Here is a 24,253-nt window from a genome sequence, read left to right as displayed (position 1 = left end):
AGGAAAAGACCCACTGATTAAAAAGAAAAACAACAATTTCAAAATAGAATAGGAAGATGAACAAGGTGATCAGATAAGAGAAAATGGGTGGGCAAGTAATTTCAGGGGTGACTCCTCAGCAGGTGAGGGGAATGGGAGCCACTGCAGAAGTGGAGGGGTGGCCTGAAGACAGGGGCACAGATCATTGTACTCTGAGACTGACAGACTTAAACTAAATTACAAAGTCCTTAAGGGACCTTAGACTGCCTCATAAATGCTACTGACACCCATTTTTCTCTGGGGAAGATAAAATATAAAAGGGAATTACAAATGGGAAAGGGAAATAACCTAATACTGAGCGTTTACTATGTACTAGGCACCATACTAAACTGCATTATCTCAGTCTTCACCACAATTAGATGAAGTAGGCATTATTATCGCATTTTATGAGTAAGGAAGTGGAGGCTCAGAGAGATCAAGTCACACAGCCAGTAAACAGTAGGAGGTTGGGAGTCAAAGTTGGGTATTTCTGCCTCCAAAGCTCATTTCCCTCCACTACATCACAGTGTTCTGATGGAATCTGAAGTTCAGAATAAAAAATAGAATTATATTTTATGTAGAAGATATTTAAATTTCAAAATTATTCTCTCAAGTGAAGGAGAAAAATTCATGTAGTATAGGAAGTTATCAGAGAAGAATAGCCCTCTTTTCTGACTATATTAGGATGACTCTTTGTGAGGTTGAGGATTTAAAAATGAACAATGATAAATCAATCTAATTACATACTGTATTAAGATTTTTAATTAATACTTTTGCATTAATTTTTCTGTTTTTTCTCCAAGATATTGAAATACTTCATGAGACATTTCTTAACATTGAATCAAAGGATCATAGATTACAGAAAGTTAAAGTGATTCTGTTGCTACCTCGTTGTTCAGGACTGGGTGTTAGTAATCCAGTAGAATTTATACTAAATGAGCATGAAGGTACTTTAACATTTTTTAATTTATAAATTACTGAAATTTTTTATAATTTCAAAAATAAAATTGTTTAAAATGACATGTCAAATATATCTGATTAATGAGTAGCTACCATGTATATAGCACTTACAATCTGTAAAGTACTTTATGCCGGGTCACCTGAGTGGCTCAGTTAAGTGTCTGATTCTTGACTTTGGCTCAGGTCAGGACCTCAGGGTCCTGAGACTGAGCCCCAAGCTGGGCTCTATGCTTAGCATGGAGTCTGCTTCTCTCCTTCTCTCCCTCCCTCTGTCTCTCCCTACACTTGCACACACCACACACTCTCTCTCAAATAAATAAATACATACATAAACTTTTTTTTTTTTAAGATTTCGTTTATTTATTTGAGAGAGAGAGAGCGAGAGAGATAGCGAGAGGGAGCACGAGCAGATGGGAGAATGAGAAGCAGTCTCCCCCCTGAGCAGACAGCCCAATGCAGAGCATGAACCCAGAACCTGGGGGCATGAGCTGAAGGCAGATGCTCAACCGATTGAGCCACACAGGCACTCCAATACATAAACTCTTAAAAATATTAAGTACTTTACATTCATTGTCTCATTTAGTCCTTGTAGCAATCCTTTATGATATGCACAGGGGAATATTAAAAATATTTAATAATTGGAATGATGTAGGTGATCAGATGTTGGTCCTTATGCTATTCTGGTATATACTTGAACTCAAGATCTAGGCATTAACATTTATCAACATTTTATGAGGAAAAAAACTGAGACTCAGAAAGATTAATTCAATTTTACAAGGTCACACAGGTTCTAGTTAGTAACAGAGCTAGAATTCAGGTTTAGATCAGCCAGACTGAGGGGCTCCTGGGTGGCTCAGTGGTTGAGCGTCTGCCTTCGGCTCAGAGTGTGATCCTGGGGTCCTGGGATCGAGTCCCGCATTGGTCTCCCCACGGGGAGCCTGCTTCTCCCTCTGCCTATGTCTCTGTCTCTCTCTGTGTCTCTCATGAATAAATGAAGTCTTTAAAAAAATAATACATCAGCCAGACTCTACAGACTATGCTCTAAAATTAAATCATTATCACATTATTTCAAACTTAAGATTTCTTTAACCTCCAGTATGTATATTTTATGATATGAATGCCTCAGATTAAATATTAATACTAGGAATATTTCATTTCCTTCTTTAATAAATCATAAAATATTATTTAACATTACCATTTATTGAGCACATATTTATAAGGCAGTGAGCTAAGCACTTTGCTTCAATTATTTCATCAAATCCACAAAAACTCAATGAATTTTTTACAGTCTCCCCCCTTATCCATGGGGATTTGTTCTAAGACCTCCAGTGGATGCCTGAAACCATGGGTAATACTGAACCCTACATCTACTATGTTCTCCCCTATCACCTATGGTAAAGTTCAATGTATAAGAGATTAATAACAACAAATCATAAAATAGAGCAATTATAACAGTATTTTGAAATAAAGTTATGTGAATGTGGTTTCTCTTTCAAAATATCTTATTACACTGTACTCACCTTTCTTACAATGTGAGATGACAAAATGTCTACAAGATGAGATCAAGCGAGGTGAGTGAGGTAGGCACAGTGGTGATGTAGCATTAGGTGACTATTGACCTTCCACCGATTTGGCAGAAGGAGGATCATCTGCTTCCGGGACCTTCAGTAACTGAACTACAGAAAGCAAAACTGCAGATGCTGAACTCCTTTTTTCTACATTTTATGAGTACAGGATCTGAGGCTCAGAGGGGTTGAAGCTCCCCAGAGCCATTTGACTAGTGTCAGAGCCCAGATTAAAACACAGCAGCTCTGATTCTGAGGCTGACACTGTGAGCCACTTTTTAAATGCTGTGCATTAACTGAAACGTGCATTAACTGAAATGGATCCTTACTCTAATCTGCTCATATTGAAAGCTCTAATTAAATAAGATTAACTGAAATATTAGATAAAGAAGACATTTCACCAACATTCAGCATATAGTGAGTACCTATTTTCTGTTTCTAGCAAGGACAGAATCAAAAACGAGAAAAAGAAATGCACACAACCACGTGCCAGCCAATATTCTAGGTGGTATGCGTGCACTGTCACTTAATAGTCACAATAACATTTTGAGGGTAGTGTCCTTTTTTATCTCTATTTGGGGAGGGTGGGAACAAGACTAAGAGAAATCTCACAAGCTACCTAAGGTGTAGCTAGTAAATAGGCTGGGATCCAAATTCAGATTAGTTAGCACATTCCACTATACTACAAAATGTGTAACTGGGCTTACACTGTTCCACGTGGAATTTTGACCTGCTATAGAAAATGTCTTCCCAGTGGTAGTAAAACAGAAGCATAACCAACTCAGATGGGAGAATGGTGAGCTGAGAAACTTCCTACATTGACTGGGAAATAAATAAGAATTAGTAGACAATGGGAAAAAGAGGGGGAAGAAATAGCTGCCGCTATAATAAACATTGCAGTCAAGAGAATTAGACCTTCCAACTGAGAGACCTCTGGCCTTATTCTGGGCCATCTTGAAGTGGGAATGTAGAAAAAAACAAACCATAGGTAAAAATAAAGTAGAGCCTGTTGGGGGTGCGGTGGGATGGAAAGCCCAAAGGGAACCACAAGTTATGAAAAAGGAGAAAGTAAAAAATTTCCTAGGTATTAGCAACGTTCTGAAAACTTTGATCAAGAGGCAACAGGAGGGATCCCTGGGTGGCGCAGCGGTTTGGCGCCTGCCTTTGGCCCAGGGCGCGATCCTGGAGACCCGGGATCGAATCCCACATCGGGCTCCCGGTGCATGGAGCCTGCTTCTCCCTCTGCTTATGCCTCTACCTCTCTCTCTTTCTCTCTCTGTGACTATCATAAATAAATAAAAATTAAAAAAAAAAAGAGGCAACAGGATAAGCCAAGAAGCAGGCTTTGGGAAACCTAGGGGAAAAAAAGGAAGGTTTCCTCTGAGGAGGTAATAGCCAGAGCAAAGAAGGAGCTGCTGACCTAGTGTCTATGGTAGAAATAGTACCAAGCTTAGTGGGGATAAATCCAAAAGACTTAGGTACTAGGTGGAAGGGAGAAATCATGAGTTAGTTTGAAAAACATTTTAACATGGAAAAATATTAGAATCATTGAGGAATATATGAAATTGTTCTTTGCTAACAACTTGGAATTATTTTAAAATGGAGTGAAAGAGGTAAATTGATACAGTTTTATAGTATAACATGTAAATGGTCCTTTAAAAAACTGGTGAATAGAGGGGCACCTGGGTGGCTCAGTCCGTTGAGCATCTGCCTTCAGCACAGGTCATCTCAGGGTCCTGCATCAGGGGCTCCCTCCTCAATGGGGAGCCTGCTTCTCCTTCTCCCTCTGTCACTTCCCCTACTTGTTCTGTCTCTGTCAAATAAATAAAATCTTAAGAAAAAAAATGTTTTTAAGTGGTGAATAAAAATAGAAAAATGTGAAGTATAAAATTAAATTGGGAAGAAATAGAATTAAATTAACCCTTAGCGATATTACTGGAATGGAGAAGAGTCACTATATGGCATAAATAATTGGCTCTCGTACTCCAGTTACTGAGAGGCGAAATAAACAGAAGTTAGGAGTTTGGACACTCTGGTCAGATTTCTGAGCTAGAAGCATGGTTCTACACCTCGTAGCTATGTGACCTTAGATAAGTAGTCTAATGTATGTTTGGACAGTTTTCTTAATGTTAAAAGGGATGATAAAGGGGGTGATGGGGCACCTGGGTGGCTCAGTGAGTTAAGCAGCTACCTTTGGCTTGGGTCATGATCTCAGGGTCCTGAGATGGAGCCCTTGTAGGGCTTCCTACTCAGTAGGGAGTTGGCTTTTCCCTCTCCTTCTGCCACTCTCTCCTCACCACCCCCACTCTTGCTTGTGCCTGCTCTCTCTCTCTCTCTCTCAAATAAATGAAAAGTCTTTAAGGGGGATTGATAAATAATGTATATAAAGTGGTACTCAATATTCTTAATATCAAAAAACATGTTAAATTTAGTTTTAAAATTTTTTAAAAGTTACTTTAAGAGTTTCTTGATCTGTTTCTTAATCTATGAAGACATACATTTACCTCCCTGAATTTTTTTCTTCCAAGATTGCTTTCAGTAAGTTAATGTTTTTAACCATTTCTTTTTGTATTCTTTCCTACTCAGACATGACTGTAGCTCATCAGTTTCTGCCTTGGAAATAAATCTCTTTTTTCTTTTCATCTATTAGTCTCCAGATTACTGCATTCTCTCTTCTGTATCTAAATGACTTAGTTGGATGACTATTGCATAAGAACTTGAAGAAGAAAGAATATTAAAACTAACCGAAATTATCTTTATTTAGTTTTTAAATTTTAACAGTATTTTTATAATACTATTTATTTAGTTTTAATAAATATTTTCCATGAAATTCTCATTAATAAGGAAAATGATTAAAAAATTAAACTATGTGATTATAGCAATATATGAAATGCACCCAATAGTGATATATTTAAAAGGATTTATTTGCTTTTAGATACAGGTTTACTTAAAGATTTCTCTCAAGGAGGCACATCAGAAGATAAACTTCACATTCTTGCTCAACAGCAATATGAACAGCTAACACATGCAATGAAATGTAAGTTTATTAATCAGTGCAATCTTAAAATATGTTGTGAATCTTAGAAACATTAATACTTCATTTATCTATTATAATCAGGTTAATGAGTTGTGACCGTAAGTGAATTTTCCAAAATAGTCTTAGTGCCTTCCAATATCAAAATATTTATTTTTACCACTTCAGTCTGTCTTAAAAATAGATGCTGTGCTATCATTTGTAGCATAGGTTAGCAAGCATAATGAACAGTTTCCTAATGCTGAAGTAAAAAAATTATGTACATCTATTATGGAACAGTTTTGTTTATTTCTTTTCTTTGGCTTTTTACTTGATGTAATTTTTCTGTTGTCATTGTACCTGCCCATAATAACTATTCTACAATTCAAATTTAATCAAATTCTTATGTCTCTTAGTACTAAATAGAGAATAGAGAAAAGCAATTACAAATAAAGCCTAGATTTCTTTATTTTAACCCTGAGTAACTAAGCTCTTTAGGTATTTGTGGTATTGTTTCAATCACTCCATTTAGATTTTGTTTTTTTGTTTTTGTTTTTGTTTTCCATTTAGATTTTGAGGAGCACTGTCCTCAAATGGATATGGATATGAAAAAGAAATCTCTGAGAAATTACATAAACTATTATTAATTCAGTGCATTGTTTATTAAGTGCATACTCTGGGTCAGGCTGGATTTAGGGATATGAGTGTGAATAAATCCTGATCTACAAAGGCTCAAAGATAAATATATAGTTATAGATAATTCATTACATAAAGATAGAACATAAATGAGGTAGAAATAAGGCAAATGGAAAGTACAGAGCCAGTCTGTTGATGCTACTCATAAATATTAATTTGAACACATATATATATATGAGTTCATATATATATGATCTATGAAATAAATGGTTGGAAGATTAGAAAGTTGGTAAAGAATTTTTTGATGCTCTCTCGGATCACATTATTTAAAATTACAATATCATCTGAAACTACCCTCCATCACTGCTTTTTCTCTATAGCACTTACCACCTCCTAAAGATATGATATGATTTAACTGTTTGTGTCTTATCATGTTAATAAAACATGGAAAACAAGCTTCCCAGGGGCAAGGATTTTTGTCTGTATATCTTGGATGCCTAGAATAGTGCTTAGCTCGTAGTAGGTGCTTGATATGTGTGAATAAATGAGTGCAGATAGTAGTAGTATCTCATTTTACAGAAGAAAAATGAGAGTTTATGTAATTTTCCCAGGTTCATACAGCAGTTAAGTAAATAACTGGAATTCATATCTAAGTCTGTTTCTAGTTATGTGATATGGCTCATGGGGAGAATGCCTGAAGTATCAAGCTCAGTAGTAGTAGTAGTAGTATTTGTGTTTGTGACTGGCTTGATCACATTGATTGAATTTCCAATTTCCAGACAGATCAATGAAATCAGGAGCTGGTTCTTTAAAAACATTAATCAAGTTGATAAACCCCTACCCAGACTTACCAAAAAGAAAAGAGAAAGGACCCAAATAAATAAAATCACAAATGAAAATAAATAAATAAATAAATAAATAAAAAATAAAATCACAAATGAGAGAGAAGAAATAATAACCAACACTACAGAAATACAATTATAAGAGATATTATGAAAAACTCTATGCCAACAAATTGGGACAACCTAGAAGAAATGGATAAATTCCTAGAAACATATAAACATATAAACTACCAAAACCAAAACAAGAAGAAATAGAAAACTTGAACAGACTGATAACCAACAAAAATCTCCCAACAGGGGTGCCTAGGTGGCTCAGTTGGTTAAGAATCTGACTCTTGATTTCGACTCAGGTCATGATCTCTCAGGGTCCTGGGATTTAGTCTCCAATGGGCTTCCACACTCAGTGGTGAGTCTACTTAAGTATTCTTTCCTTCACCCTCTCCCTCTGCCTCTCCCCACAAACTCCCTCTCTCTCAAACAAATTTAAAAAAATCTTTAAAAAGCAAAATAAAACAGCTCTCTCAGCAAACAAAAGTCCAGGGCCAGATGGCTTCCCAGGGGAATTCTGCTAAACATTTAAAAAAGGGTTAATACCTATTCTTCTCCAACTGTTCCAAAAAATAGAAATGGAAGGAAAACTCCCAAACTCATTATATGGGGCCATTATTACCTTGATTCCAAAACCAGACAAAGGCCCCACTAAAAAGGAGAATTATAGGCTAATAATCCTGATGAACATGGATGCAAAAGTTCTCAACAAAATACTAGCAAATGAAGTCCAACAGTATGTTAAAGGAATCATTTACTACGATCAAGTGGGATTTATTCCTGGGCTGCAAGGGTGGTTCAACATTGGCAAATCAATCAACATGATACACCACATTAATAAAAGAAAGTATAAGAACCATATGATCCTCTCTATAGTTGCAGAAAAAGCATTTGATAAAATCTACATCCATTCATGAAAAAGCCTCAACAAAGTAGGGATAGAGGGAACATACCTCGACTATGAAAAATCCATAGTTAATATCATCCTCAATGATGAAAAACTGAGAACTTTTCCTCTATGGTCAGTAACAAGAGAGGTATGTCCACTGTCACTACTGTTATTTAACATAGTACTGGAAGCCCTAGCCTCAGCAATCAGACAACAAAAAGAAATAAAAGGCATCCAAATCAGCAAGGAGGAAGTCAAGCCTTCACTATTTGCAGATCACACAATACTCTATTTAGAAAACCCAAAAGACTCCACCAAAAAAGTACTAGAACTGATAACATGAATTCAGTAAAGTCACAGGATACAAAATCAATGGACAGAAGTCTGTTGCACTTCTATACACCAATAATGAAACAGCAGAAAGAGAAATCAAGGAATTGATCCCATGTGCAATTGCACCAAAACTGTAAGATACATAGGAATAAAGCTAACTAAAGAGGTAAAAGATCTATACTCTGAACAGTATAAAACACTGGTGAAAGAAATTGAAAGTGACACAAAGAAAAGGAAAAACATTCCATGCTCATGGATTGGGAGAACAAATACTGTTAAGATAAGCAATCTACACGTTTAATGTGATCCCTTTCAAGATACCACCAGCATTTTTCACAGAATTAGAACAAACAATCCTAAAATTTGTAGAAAACCACAAAAGACTGAATAGCCAAAGAAATCTTAAAAAAAGCAAAGCCGGAGGCATCACAATTCTGGACTTCAAGTTATAAAGCTGTAATGGTCGAGACAGTATGGTACTGGCACAAAAACAGACACATAGACCCATGATACAGAACAGAAAACCTGGAAATGGACCCACAACTAATCTTCAATAAAGAAAGAAAGAATATCCAGTAGGAAAAAGTCTCTTCAACAAATGGTGTTGGGAAAACTGGACAGCAACATACAAAAGAATGAAACTGGACCACTTTCTTACACCATACACAAAAATAAGTTCAAAATGGATTAAAGACCTAAATGTGAGACAAGAACCCATCAAAATCCTAGAGGAGAACACAGGCAGCAACCTCTTTGACCTCAGCTACAGCAACTTCTTGCTAAACATGTCTTTAAAGGCAAGGGAAACAAAAGCAAAACTGAACTATTGAGACTTCATCAAGATAAAAAGCTTTTGCACAGCAAAGGAAACAGTCAACCAAACTAAAAGGCAAGCTCCAGAGTGGGAGAAGATATTTGCAAATAATATATATCCAATAAAGGTTTAGTAACCACAATTTATAAAGAACTTATCAAAGTCAACACCCAAAACCAAATAATCCAGTTAAGAAGGCAGAAGACTTGAATACATTTTTCCAAAGAAGACATCCAGATGGTTAACGGGCACTTGAAAAGATGCTCAACATTATTCATCAATAGAGAAATACAAATCAAAACAACAATGAGATACCACCTCACACCAGTCAGAATGGCTACACAGGAAACAGTAGGTGTTGGTGAGGATGTGGAGAAAGGGGAACCCTCTTAATGCTGGTGGTGGGAATGCAAACTGGTGCAACCACTCTGGAATGTAGTATGGAGGTTCCTCAAAAAGTTAAAAATAGAACTACCCTATGATCCAGTAATTGCACTACTAGGTATTTACCCAAAGGATACAAAAATACTGATCCCAAGGGATACATGCAGCCTGGTGTTTATGGCAGCATTATCAACAAAAGCCAAATTATGGAAAGAGCCCATTTGTCCATCGACTGATGAGTGGATAAAGAAGGGGTGGTATATACACACACACACACACACACACACACACACACACACACACACAATGGAATGTAGGCAGCCATGAAAAGGAATGAAATACTGCCATTTGCAACAATGTGAATGGAACTAGAGAGTAAATGAAGTCAGAGAAAGACAAATACCATATGATTCTACTCATATGTGGAATTTAAGAAACAAAACAGATGAACATAGGGTGAAAAAGAGAGAGGCAAACCGGAAAGCAGACTCTTAACTATAGAGAACAAGCTGGAAGGGAGGTGGATGGGGGATGGGTTAAATGGATGATGAGTAATTAAGGAGTGTACTTGTTGGGATGAGCACTGGATGTTGTATGTAAGTGATGAATCACTAAATTCTACACCTGAAACTTTTAATATTATACTGTATGTTAACTAACTGGGATTTATTTATTTTTTCTAACTGGGATTTAAATAAAAACTTAAAAAAAAAAGAATTTTCAATTTCTATACAATCCAGTTAGATTTACTTTACTTATTGGCCACAGATTTACATTATTAATGTGTGCTTTAAAGGGAAATCATGCAAGCATTTATGGAAATCATTCCTTTCACAACCATGTGGTAGTAGTATCAAATAGATGTTTGGAAATATAAATCTGTTTAGGATTGTTAATAGGGTCATTATTATTAATTACACCTTCTTTATAGTTACTAAAGCTCAAGCAGTCGTTTATTGCACATGTTCAGTTTATCCAGAAGAAAATGAAGCTGTTGTTAAAAAAGCACTGGAATTTCAGGACCTGGGGAATAAAGTACAGCCTTATAGGTAAGAAAGGAAAGGATCGTTTTGAATTCAAATATTTCTGAGAGTGAATGATTATGATTCTCTAAGTTATGTGAAGACATTCCACATCCTTTTCGTTATACTTTAACATGACCAAATAAGCTAACTTCTTACAACTATAATGTAAATTCTGTAGAGCCTTTACAATGGCTTGGCATGAGCATTCTCTTGTACTACTAAAAATTCTTTTTTGTTGTTAGTAAAGCTAAAGGCATTTTCACTTTGAGTTGATTGGTTTTTGGATTAAATTGGGTCTAAATATTTATATCCCGAGTTTTATATACATGTATGCCTCAGTACAAGAAAAATAAGTATATAAAAAAACCTTAGGAAGGAGATAGAAAATTATTTAATTGGATGTTTATTATCTGAAAACACATTTCTTAGCCCCTTGTAGCCTTTGTCCCTCACAAAGACGGAGGTAAAAATGGCCTAAATAATTCAAGTAGATTCTGGGTTAAATGCTACAGGGAAGTAGGCGTAGAGGGGAAGAGCACTATTCCATCTGAACTGTGGACATCAAAATAAAGAGTAGATCTAAAAATACATGGCACCAATTAGTTCTTCAAGACTGTATGATAGGTATTTTAAAACATGTCTTCTATTTTTTACTTATTTGTCATGTTCAGAACTTTCCCTTTAATTCTTACAGAAGGTTCTTAACATGTATATGGTTTGCTCCTTCCTTTTAACTTGATATCTTTTCCTTTGCTGTTCACAAGTGGATATGTTAATTATGCTTGTATTTTCCTTCTTAGTGAACTTTACTTCCTTACGTAGTAGTAGCTCCTATTGGTGGCTAAGGGCCAACCTCCTGTTCTGATAGCTTCCCAACACTGCATTAGCTAAATCACCATCTAGTGGCAAAGAGAATTATTGCGGGTATATAACCAAATTCGTAATGTGAACGATTTTGTCTGTCAGGGATGTTTTCTACGACTATACTATGGCAAAAATGGAGAAACATCTGCATTTTATTTCATTAGATTTTATTTCAGGTAAGCCATGATGAATGATTAATCCATGATATGGTATAAAAGACACAGGTAATATTTAAAGACATGAAGATAGAATAATGTGGGTTTTGGGCTAAAATTGGAGAGTAAATATATATTCAAGAGATTTAACTACTTGCTAAGGATGCTGTTGAAAGAGCTTATGAATTGCTTAAGGAAGTATACTGTATGGCTTTTGAGAATCATTTCTTAATTCCCAAAGTAGGAGAATTTAGGTCTGAAAGCAGTATTATATGCCATTGAATCTAATCACCTGTTGTTTAAATTTCCTTTTAATATTCCAAAAATAGCTCATTTTTGGACTTTAGCTATCATGATACTTGCCTTGGGTTTATGCTACTTTCCCCGCCTCATTCTCTACTGTAAAAACTTCAAACATTACAGAAATACCAAATTTAAAAAGAATGAATTTTTCTAAATTCCAGGCTCTTAAAAATAATCATGTTAACAGTTTGATGTGTAATCTTTCAGGTTTTCAGGAACCAAAAGTTGTGGACATTTTAAATTGTAATTGGTCTTCTCAAATTACTCACCAAAATATACACTCTTATTAATCTATTTCTCCACAGCTTCACCAATGCTGTGTTTTATCAGACTTAAATCTTTACCAATCTAATTAATTTCCATTTCTCCGTGAATGAGGTTGGGCACTTTTGCAGTTACTGACTGGCAGTGTAGTGTTGAAGGTTTCAGAGCCGTAGTCTTCAAACATTTTTGTTCAAATACTCCCTACCATTTTTTAAATAACTGTGATCTTTTTCCGTTTTAAAGTTGACATCTGGGGGATCCCTGGGTGGCGCAGCGGTTTGGCGCCTGCCTTTGGCCCAGGGCGCGATCCTGGAGACCCGGGATCGAGTCCCACATCGGGCTCCCGGTGCATGGAGCCTGCTTCTCCCTCTGCCTGTGTCTCTGCCTCTCTCTCTCTCTGTGACTATCATAAATAAATAAAAATTAAAAAAAAAATAAAGTTGACATCTAATATTTTTCATCATAAATTTAAATAATTGCAGAATATTTCTGGAATATTATATTACATGGGATTTAAGTATATTTCTGTTAAATCTTTGGAGCTGCACATTTATCTTACTTAATTTGTGGAAAAATATATCATCTGTTACCTGTTTTACAAAACTAGTTCTCATTGCTAAAACCAAATTAACCTCATCAGGAAAAGTCTGACTTATTAATTTAAATAAACATGTTAATATGCCTGTGTGATTTATTTCTAATTATAATTCAAAGATAGAAATAAGGAAGGAGAGAGAAGGGGAGGGAAGGAGAGGGAGGACAGGAAGGGAGTGAGAAGGGGAGGGGGGCAGGAAGCAAGAAGTTAGTTCAAGAACAGAGCTTTGGTAAGAGTTTGGAACCCTCTTCAAGATTTCTTACCTAAACTCTGTTTTGCATTGGGAGAGGAAAACCAGTCTTGAGTTGTCTTTTTGTTAGCCCCCTAGAGATTTTAACATCCTGGGACAGTGCACTAAGATGAGATAGGTGCCTATTTTTGTTGTGTGAGAAAGGTGTTGTGAAAGGAGAAGAAGGAGAAGTAGCTGTAACATGGGATACGATATTATCTACCTTAATGGATCATTATGGAGATTGAATATATTAATATGTTGATACATAAATGTTCAATAAATGTTCATTGTTATGGCTATTGCTATTAATTTGCAAGTTGTCTGCTTGTGTTCTTTACCATTTTTTCAACTGTATTATTCATCTTTTTCTTTTTATATGTTTTATTGTATATTACATATATTAACTTTTTCATATAAATTACAAATAGTTTTTAGATTATCTCTTAAATATTTAAAAAATTTTAATTCCAGTATAGTAAACATACAATGCTATATTCATTTCAGATATATGATAGAGTGATCGAACAATTCTATACCTTACTCAGTGAACATCATGATAAGTATACTCTTAATCCCCTTCACTATTTCCCCTAACTCCCCACTCACCTCCCCTCTGGTAAACACCAGTTTGTTCACTATACTGAAGAGTCTGTTTCTTGGCTTGCCTTTCTTTTTCCCTTTGCTTGCTTGTTTTGTTTCTTCAATTCCACATACGAGTGAATTTGTATGGCATTTTCTTTCTCTGACTGACTTATTTCACTTAGCATTATACTCTTTAGCTCTATCCATGTCATTGCCAATGGCAAGATTTCATTCTTTTTTATGACTGAATAATATTCCATTGTGTGTGTGTGTGTGTGTGTGTGTAGCTTCTGTATCCATTCCTCAAGCAATGGACATTTGAATTGTTTCCATATTTTGGCTATTGTAAATAGTGCTCCTATAAATACAGGGGTGCACTGTATCCCTTGGAATTAGTGTTTTTGTATTCTTTGGGTAAATACCAAGTAGTGAGATTGCTTCATCCTAGGGTAGTTCTATTTTTAACTTTTTGAGGATCCTCAAAAGCCACTTTTCCAGTGTCTGCATCAGTTTTCTTTTTCTTTATTTTAAAAAAGATTTTATTTATTTATTCATGAGAGACGCAGAGACACAGGCAGAGGGAGAAGCAGGCTCCATGCAGGGAGCCCAACATGGGACTCGATCCTGGGTCTCCAGGATCACGCCCTGGGCTGAAGGCAGTGCTAAACCGCTGAGCCACCCAGCTGCCCGGTTTGCTTTTTCCACCAACAGTGCATGAGTATTCCTTTTTCTCCATATTCTCGCCAACACTTGTTTCTTGTGTTGTTGATTTTTAGCCATTTTGACTGGTTGATGTGCTATCTCATTGTAGTTTTGATTTGCATTTCCCTGATGATAAGTGATGATGACCATCTTTTCATGTGTCTGTTGGCCATATGGATGTCTTCTTTGGAGAAATGTCTTTTCTTGTCTTCCGCCCATTTTTAAATTGGATTATTCAGATTTGGGGTGTTGGGTTTTATAAGTTCTTTATATAATCTTGGATACTAACCCTTTACTGGATACGTCATTTGCAAATATCATCTCCCATTCCTCAGGTCGCCTTTTAGTTATGTTGATTGTTTCCTTTGCTGTGCAGAAGCTTTTTATTTTAATGTAATCCCAATAGCTTATTTTTGCTTTTGCTTTCCTTGACTTAGGGGATCTATTTAGAAAAAACTTGCTACACCTGATGTCAGAGAAATTAGTGCCTATGCTCTTTACTAAGATTCTTATGGTTTCAGGTCTCACAGATGGGTCTTTAATCTATTTTGTACTTATTTTTGTGTATGATGTAAAAAAGTGATCCAATTTCATTCTTTTGCATGTGGCTGTCCAGTTTTCCCAACACTACTTGTTAAAGAGACTGTCTTTTTCCCATTGGATATTCTTTCCTGCTTTGTCAAAGATAAATTGTCCATATAATTGTGGGTTTATTTCTGGATTTTCTATTCTGTTCTGTTAATCTATGTATCTGTTTTTGTGCCAGTACTATACTATTTTGATCACCACAGCTTTGAAATACATATTGAAGTCTGGAATTGTGATGCCTCCAGCTTTGCTTTTTTTTTTTTTTTTAAGATTTTATTTATTTATTCACGAGACACACAGAGAGAGAGGCAGAGACACAGGCAGAGAGAGGAGAAGCAGGCTCCCTGCACGGAGCCCGATGCGGGACTCGATCCCAGGACTCTAGGATCATGCCCTGGGCCAAAAGCAGACGCTCAACCACTGAGCCACCCAGGCGTCCCATCTTTGCTTTTTTTTAAAGATTGCTGTGGCTGTTCGGGGTCTTTTGTGGTTCCCTACAAATTTAAGGATTGTTTGTTCTAGTTCTATGACAAATGCTGATGGTATTTTGATAGATATTGCATTAAATGTGTGGATTGCTTTGGGTAGTATAGACATTTTAATATTTAACAATTCTCACAATCCTTGAGCATAGAATATCTTTGCATTTCTTTATGTCATCTTCAATTTTTTTTATCAGTGTTTTATAGTTTTTAGAGTACAGGTCTTTTACCTCTTTGGGTTTATACCTAGGCATTATTTTTGGTGCAATTGTAAATGGGATTGTTTTCTTAATTTCTCTTTCTGCTGCTTAATTATTGGCGTATAGAAATGCAACAGATTCCTGTATCTTGATTTGCATCCTGCAACTTTGCTGAATTCATGAATCAGTTTTAGCAGTTTTTTAGTGGAGTCCTATGGGTTTCCTATACATTTGCATGTATGTTATTTGCAAATAGTGAAAGTTTTACTTCTTCCCTGCTGATTTAGATGCCTTTTATGTTGTTGTTGTTGTTGTTGTTGTTCTCTGATTGCTGTGGCTAGGGCTTCCAGTACTATGTTGAATGAAAGTGGTGAGAATGTACATCCTTGTCTTATTTCTGACCTTGGGGAAAAAAGAAAGATTCTCAGTTTTTCCCCACTAAAGATGATATTATCTATGGGTCTTTGATATATGGCCTTTATTATGTTGAGGTATGTTCCCTCCAAACCTACTTTGTTGAGGGTTTTGAGGGTTTTTATCATGAATGGATGTTGTATTCTGCAAATGCTTATTTATTTATTTATTTATTTATTATTATTATTATTATTTTTTGAAATCATTCATTTATTTGTACATTCATTCAACAAATGTTTATTGAAGAATTACTTTACCCAATTAAATGTATATTTTTGCTGACTTAGAAAAGGGATAAACGTTTTGTCAAATTATGTAATATATGTAAAACTATTAAAAAATGTAAGTGAACACCCTAACAAATTGTTGTAAAATAAATCCCCTGGTATCCACTTTGTCTTTCTAACTTCACATATTTTTCTTTCTTTTTTTTTTTTAATTTATTTTTTATTGGTGTTCAATTTACTAACATACAGAATAACACCCAGTGCCCGTCACCCATTCACTCCCACCCCCCGCCCTCCTCCCCTTCTACCACCCCTAGTTCGTTTCCCAGAGTTAGCAGTCTTTACGTTCTGTCTCCCTTTCTGATATTTCCCACACATTTCTTCTCCCTTCCCTTATATTCCCTTTCACTATTATTTATATTCCCCAAATGAATGAGAACATATAATGTTTGTCCTTCTCCGACTGACTTACTTCACTCAGCATAATACCCTCCAGTTCCATCCACGTTGAAGCAAATGGTGGGTATTTGTCATTTCTAATAGCTGAGTAATATTCCATTGTATACATAAACCACATCTTCTTTATCCATTCATCTTTCGTTGGACACCGAGGCTCCTTCCACAGTTTGGCTATCGTGGCCATTGCTGCTATAAACATCGGGGTGCAGGTGTCCCGGCGTTTCATTGCATTTGTATCTTTGGGGTAAATCCCCAACAGTGCAATTGCTGGGTCGTAGGGCAGGTCTATTTTTAACTCTTTGAGGAACCTCCACACAGTTTTCCAGAGTGGCTGCACCAGTTCACATTCCCACCAACAGTGTAAGAGGGTTCCCTTTTCTCCGCATCCTCTCCAACATTTGTGGTTTCCTGCCTTGTTAATTTTCCCCATTCTCACTGGTGTGAGGTGGTATCTCATTGTAGTTTTGATTTGTATTTCCCTGATGGCAAGTGATGCAGAACATTTTCTCATATGCATGTTGGCCATGTCTATGTCTTCCTCTGTGAGATTTCTGTTCATGTCTTTTGCCCATTTCATGATTGGATTGTTTGTTTCTTTGGTGTTGAGTTTAATAAGTTCTTTATAGATCTTGGAAACTAGCCCTTTATCTGATATGTCATTTGCAAATATCTTCTCCCATTCTGTAGGTTGTCTTTGAGTTTTGTTGACTGTATCCTTTGCTGTGCAAAAGCTTCTTATCTTGATGAAGTCCCAATAGTTCATTTTTGCTTTTGTTTCTTTTGCCTTCGTGGATGTATCTTGCAAGAAGTTACTATGGCCGAGTTCAAAAAGGGTGTTGCCTGTGTTCTTCTCTAGGATTTTGATGGAATCTTGTCTCACATTTAGATCTTTCATCCATTTTGAGTTTATCTTTGTGTATGGTGAAAGAGAGTGGTCTAGTTTCATTCTTCTGCATGTGGATGTCCAATTTTCCCAGCACCATTTATTGAAGAGACTGTCTTTCTTCCAGTGGATAGTCTTTCCTCCTTTATCGAATATTAGTTGCCCATAAAGTTCAGGGTCCACTTCTGGATTCTCTATTCTGTTCCACTGATCTATGTGTCTGTTTTTGTGCCAGTACCACACTGTCTTGATGACCACAGCTTTGTAGTACAACCTGAAATCTGGCATTGTGATGCCCCCAGATATGGTTTTCTTTTTTAAAATTCCCCTGGCTATTCGGGGTCTTTTCTGATTCCACACAAATCTTAAAATAATTTGTTCTAACTCTCTGAAGAAAGTCCATGGTATTTTGATAGGGATTGCATTAAACGTGTATATTGCCCTGGGTAACATTGACATTTTCACAATATTAATTCTGCCAATCCATGAGCATGGAATATTTTTCCATCTCTTTGTGTCCTCCTCAATTTCTTTCAGAAGTGTTCTATAGTTTTGAGGGTATAGATCCTTTACATCTTTGGTTAGGTTTATTCCTAGGTATCTTATGCTTTTGGGTGCAATTGTAAATGGGATTGACTCCTTAATTTCTCTTTCTTCAGTCTCATTGTTAGTGTATAGAAATGCCACTGACTTCTGGGCATTGATTTTGTATCCTGCCACGCTACCGAATTGCTGTATGAGTTCTAGCAATCTTGGGGTGGAGACTTTTGGGTTTTCTATGTAGAGTATCATGTCATCGGCGAAGAGGGAGAGTTTGACTTCTTCTTTGCCAATTTGAATGCCTTTAATGTCTTTTTGTTGTCTGATTGCTGAGGCTAGGACTTCCAGTACTATGTTGAACAGCAGTGGTGAGAGTGGACATCCCTGTCTTGTTCCTGATCTTAGGGGAAAGGCTCCTAGTGCTTCCCCATTGAGAATGATATTTGCTGTGGGCTTTTCATAGATGGCTTTTAAGATGTCGAGGAATGTTCCCTCTATCCCTACACTCTGAAGAGTTTTGATCAGGAATGGATGCTGTATTTTGTCAAATGCTTTCTCTGCATCCAATGAGAGGATCATATGGTTCTTGGTTTTTCTCTTGCTGATATGATGAATCACATTGATTGTTTTACGGGTGTTGAACCAGCCTTGTGTCCCAGGGATAAATCCTACTTGGTCATAGGTGAATAATTTTCTTAATGTACTGTTGGATCCTATTGGCCAGTATCTTGTTGAGAATTTTTGCATCCATGTTCATCAGAGATATTGGTCTGTAATTCTCCTTTTTGGTGGGGTCTTTGTCTGGTTTTGGAATTAAGGTGATGCTGGCTTCATAGAACGAATTTGGAAGTACTCCATCTCTTTCTATCTTTCCAAACAGCTTTAGGAGAATAGGTATGATTTCTTCTTTAAACGTTTGATAAAATTCCCCTGGGAAGCCATCTGGCCCTGGACTCTTGTGTCTTGGGAGGTATTTGATGACTGCTTCAATTTCCTCCCTGGTTATTGGCCTGTTCAGGTTTTCTATTTCTTCCTGTTCCAGTTTTGGTAGTTTGTGGCTTTCCAGGAATGCAGTCCATTTCTTCTAGATTGCCTAATTTATTGGCGTATAGCTGTTCATAATATGTTTTTAAAATCGTTTGTATTTCCTTGGTGTTGGTAGTGATCTCTCCTTTCTCATTCATGATTTTATTAATTTGAGTCTTCTCTCTCTTCTTTTTAATAAGGCTGGCTAATGGTTTATCTATCTTATTAATTCTTTCAAAGAACCAACTCCTGGTTCTGTTGATCTGTTCCACAGTTCTTCTGGTCTCGATTTCGTTGAGTTCTGCTCGAATCTTTATTAACTCCCTTCTTCTCTTGGGTGTAGGATCTATTTGTTGTTTTTTCTCTAGCTCCTTTATGTGTAAGGTTAGCTTTTGTATTTGAGTTCTTTCCAGTTTTTGAATGGATGCTTGTATTGCGATGTATTTCCCCCTTAGGACTGCTTTTGCTGCATCCCAAAGATTTTGAACGGTTGTATCTTCATTCTCATTAGTTTCCATGAATCTTTTTAATTCTTCCTTAATTTCCTGGTTGACCCTTTTATCTTTTAGCAGGATGGTCCTTAACCTCCACGTGTTTGAGGTCCTTCCAAACTTCTTGTTGTGATTTAGTTCTAATTTCAAGGCATTATGGTCCGAGAATATGCAGGGGACAATCCCAATCCTTTGGTATCGGTTCAGACCCGATTTGTGTCCCAATATGTGGTCTATTCTGGAGAAAGTTCCATGTGCGCTTGAGAAGAATGTGTATTCAGTTGAGTTTGGATGTAAAGTTCTGTAGATATCTGTGAAATCCATCTGGTCCAGTGTATCATTTAAAGCTCTCGTTTCTTTGGAGATGTTGTGCTTAGAAGACCTATCGAGTATAGAAAGAGCTAGATTGAAGTCACCAAGTATAAGTGTATTATTATCTAAGTATTTCTTCACTTTGGTTAATAATTGATTTATATATTTGGCAGCTCCCACATTCGGAGCATATATATTGAGGATTGTTAAGTCCTCTTGTTGAATAGATCCTTTAAGTATGATATAGTGTCCCTCTTCATCTCTCACTACAGTCTTTGGGGTAAATTTTAGTTTATCTGATATAAGGATGGCTACCCCTGCTTTCTTTTGAGGACCATTCGAATGGTAAATGGTTCTCCAACCTTTTATTTTCAGGCTGTAGGTGTCCTTCTGTCTAAAATGAGTCTCTTGTAGACAGCAAATAGATGGGTCCTGCTTTTTTATCCAGTCTGAAACCCTGCGCCTTTTGATGGGGTCATTAAGCCCGTTCACATTCAGAGTTACTATTGAGAGATATGAGTTTAGTGTCATCATATCTATTCAGTCTTTGTTTTTGTGGACTGTTCCACTGAACTTCTTCTTAAAGGGGAATTTTAAGAGTCCCCCTTAAAATTTCTTGCAGAGCTGGTTTGGAGGTCACATATTCTTTTAGTTGCTGCCTGTCTTGGAAGCTCTTTATCTCTCCTTCCATTTTGAATGAGAGCCTTGCTGGATAAAGTATTCTTGGTTGCATGTTCTTCTCATTTAGGACCCTTATTATTATTATTTTTTTAAGTAGGCTCACAGCCAGTGTGGAGCCCAACATGGGGCCTGAACTCACAACCTTGAGATCAAGACCTGAGCTGAGATGGAGAGTCAGATGCTTAACTGACTAAGCCACCCAGGCATCCTTCAAATGTTTTTTCTGCATCTACTGAAGTGATCATACGGTTCTTATCCTTTTTTCTATTGATGTGATGTTTCACATTGATTGATTTGGGAATTTTGAACCACTCTTATCACCCAGGAATAAATACATCAGATCGTGGTGAATGATTTCTTAAATATATTATTGGACTTGATTTGCTAGTATTTTGTTGAGAATTTTGCATCTCTGTTCCTCAGAGATACTGGCCTCTAGTTTTCTTTTTCTGTGGCATCTTTACCTGGTTTTGGCATCAGTGTAATGCTGGACTCATAGAATGAATTTGGAAGTTTTCCTTCCTCTTTTATTTTTTGAAATAATTTAAGAAGAATAGGTACTAACTCTTCTTTAAATGTTTGGCAGAATTCCTATGGGAAGCCACCTGGTCCTGGACTTTCGTTTGTTGAGAGCTTTTTGATTATTGATTCAATTTCTTTGCTGGTAATTGGTCTGTTCAAATTTTCTATTTCTTCTTGTTTCAGGTTATATGTTTCTAGGAATTTTTTCATTTCTTCTAGGTTGTCCAACTTGTTGGCATATAGTTTTTCATAATATCCTATTATAATTGGTTGTATTTCTGTGGTGTTGGTTATTAAATCTCCTCTCTCATTTGTGATTTTATTTATCTGGATCCTTTCTCCTTTTTTCTTTGGTAATTCTGGCTAGAGGTCTATCAATTTTATTTATTTCTTTTTTCAAAGAATCAGCTTCCTGGTTTCATTGATCTGTTCTATTGGTTTTTAGTTTCTATAACATTTATTTCTGCTCTAATCTTTATTATTTCCTTCCTTCAGTTGGTTTTAGGTTTTGTTTGTTGTTCTTTTTCTAGGTCCTTTGGGTGTAAGGATAGTTGTTTATTTGAGATTTTTCTCGCTTTTGAGGTAGAGCTGTATTGCTATAAACTTCCCTTTTAGAACTGCTTTTGCTGCATCCCAAAGGTTTCGAACCAGTGTGTTTTCATTTTCATTTCTTTCCATGTACTGTTTAATTTTTTCTTTCATTTCTTAGATGAACCATTCATCATTTAGTAGCATGTGATTTAACCTCCATGTATTTGTGGTCTTTCCAGATTTCTTCTTGTTGACTTTTAGTTTCATAGCAGTGGTCAGAAAAGATGCATGGTATTATTTCAGTGTTTTTGAGTTTGTGGAGGCCTGTTTTGTAGCCTAACATGTGATCTATTCAGAAAATGTTGCGTGTGCACTTGAAAAGAATGTGTATTCTGTTTTAGAGTGGACTGTTCTGAATATATCTGTTAAGTCCATCTAGTCCAGGGTGTCATTCAAAGCCATTGTTTGCTTGTTGACTTTCTGTTTAGATAATCTATCCATTGATGTAAATGGGGTGTTAAGGTCCCTTCTATTATTGTATTATTATGAATTAGTTCCTTTAAATTGGTTATTAACTGTTTTATGTATTTGGGTGCTCCCATGTTGGGTGCATAAATATTTACAATTGTTACATCTTCTTGTTGGATTGTTTCCTTTATCATTATACAATGTCCTTCTTTGTCTCTTGTTACAGTTTTTTTTTTTTTTTTTTTTAAGTCTATTTTGTCTGATACAAGTATTGCTATTCTGGCCTTCTTTTGACATCCATTCGCATGATAAATGTTTCCCCTTCCCTTCCCCTCATTGTCAATCTGCAGATGTGTTTAGGTCTGAAATGAGTCTCTTGTAGGCAGCATATAGATGGGTCTTGTTTTTTTTTTTTTTTATCCATTCTGTCACCCTGCGTCTTATGATTGGAGCATTTAGTCCATTTACATTCAAAGTAATTATTGATAGATACATATGTATTCCCATTTTATTACTTGTTTTGTGGTTGTTTCTGAAGATTTCCTCTGATCCATCCTTGTTCTCTCTTTCATGAATTGCTGGTTTTCTTTAGTGATATATTTGGATTTCTTTCTCTTTATTCTTTGCCTGTTTATTAGTAGTGTTCTATTTGTGGTTACCCTTAGGTTTGTATATAACTTCTGCATATAGCAGTCTATATTAAGTTGATAGTTGTCTAAGTTTTTTTTTTTTAAAGATTTTATTTATTTATTCATGAGAGACACAGAGAGAGAGAGGCAGAGACACAAGTAGAGGGAGAAGCTGGCTCCATGCACCAGGAGCCCGACGTGGGATTCGATCCCGGGTCTCCAGGATAGCGCCCTGGGCCAAAGGCAGGCGCTAAACCGCTGCGCCACCCAGGGATCCCGATAGTTGTCTAAGTTTGAACCCATTCTTTTCTCTTCCTCATGTTTTAGGTATATGGTATCATACTTTATATCCTTCTATTTTGTGAGTTCCTTGACTGATTTTTTATAGAATTCATTTTTGCTGCTCTTTTATTTCCTGCCTTCATACTGTCATTTTTGGTCTTTTCTTTCCACTCAAAGTCCTCTTTAATATTTCTTGTAGGGCAGTTTAGTGGTCACAAGCTCCCTTAGGTTTTTTTGGGAAATTCTTTTTTCCCTTCTATTCCAAATGATAGCCTTGCTGGATACAGTATTCTTGCCTGCAAGTTTTTCCCATTTAGTACTTTGAATATATCATGCCACCTCTTTCTGGCTTGGAAAGTTTCTAATGGAAAATCCATCGATAGTTTTATGGTGGTTCCATTGTATGTAACTATCTTCTTTTGTCCTGCTGCTTTTAATATTTTTTTCTTTATTACTATATTTTGCCATCTAAATCATAATATGTCTTGGTAGGGCACCTGGCTGGCTCTGTCAGTAAAGCATGAGACTCTTGATCTTAGGGTTGTGAGTTTCATCCCCATACCGGGTGTGGAGCCTACTTAAGATAAAATTTAAAAAACAATATGTCTTACTGTGGGTCTGCTTCTGTTGATTTTTTAAAAAAGATTTTATTTATTTATTCATGAGAGACACAGAGAGAAAGAGAGGCAGAGACACAGGCAGAGGGAGAAGCAGGCTCCTCGCAGGGAGTCCGATGTGGGACTCGATCCTGGGTCTCCAGGGTCACGCCTTGGGCTGAAGGTGGCACTAAACTGCTGAGCCACCCGGGCTGCCTGCTTTTGTTGATTTTGTTGGGGGTTCTCTGTACCTCCTAGATCTGGATATCTGTTTCCTTCAGATTAGTGACGTTTTTAGCTATTATTTCTTCAATTTTCTGCCCCCTTTCTCTCTCTTCCTCTTCTGGGACTCCTATAATAAGAATGCTATTATGTTTGATGGAGTCACTGAGTTCCCTAAGTCTATTCTTGTTTTGCATAATTTTTTTCTCTCTTTTGTTCAGCTTACTTCCCATTATTGTCTTCTAGGCCATTATTTTATTACCATGCTTCTCCCAGCCTGCTGTTCATTCCATCAAGCATGTTTCTCATTTCGTTTATTGAACCCTTTATCTCTGCTATGTTATTCCTTATCTCTGTTAATGGTCTCACTGATGTCTTCCCCTCTTTTCTTGTCTAGTGAGTATCCTTATGATCATTGCTTTATTTACTTTATTTATTTTTTATTTTGGGGGTTCCATTTGTTTATTGGTCTCCTG

The 24,253-nt window shown here is 36.4% G+C and overlaps 1 protein-coding gene across 1 annotated transcript in view; it reads left to right on the top strand.

The window, feature by feature from the left end:
* Window positions 1-24,253, top strand: part of NSUN7 (NOP2/Sun RNA methyltransferase family member 7) — a gene marked incomplete at its 5' end in the record, with an annotated part of 59,694 nt that overhangs the window by 27,369 nt on the left and 8,072 nt on the right. Inside the window, 3 exons of the mRNA XM_049107736.1 lie at window positions 822-965; window positions 5,479-5,580; window positions 10,434-10,551. Coding sequence (XP_048963693.1) covers window positions 822-965; window positions 5,479-5,580; window positions 10,434-10,551 — 364 coding nt within the window. The remainder of the gene's footprint in view (window positions 1-821; window positions 966-5,478; window positions 5,581-10,433; window positions 10,552-24,253) is intronic.

The sequence above is a fragment of the Canis lupus genome, chromosome 3, assembly GCF_003254725.2.
Source record: "Canis lupus dingo isolate Sandy chromosome 3, ASM325472v2, whole genome shotgun sequence".
In the NCBI taxonomy this organism is placed as follows: domain Eukaryota; kingdom Metazoa; phylum Chordata; class Mammalia; order Carnivora; family Canidae; genus Canis; species Canis lupus.
The sequence above is the reverse complement of the archived record's forward strand: the minus strand, read 5'-3'. Positions and strand labels throughout refer to the sequence as shown.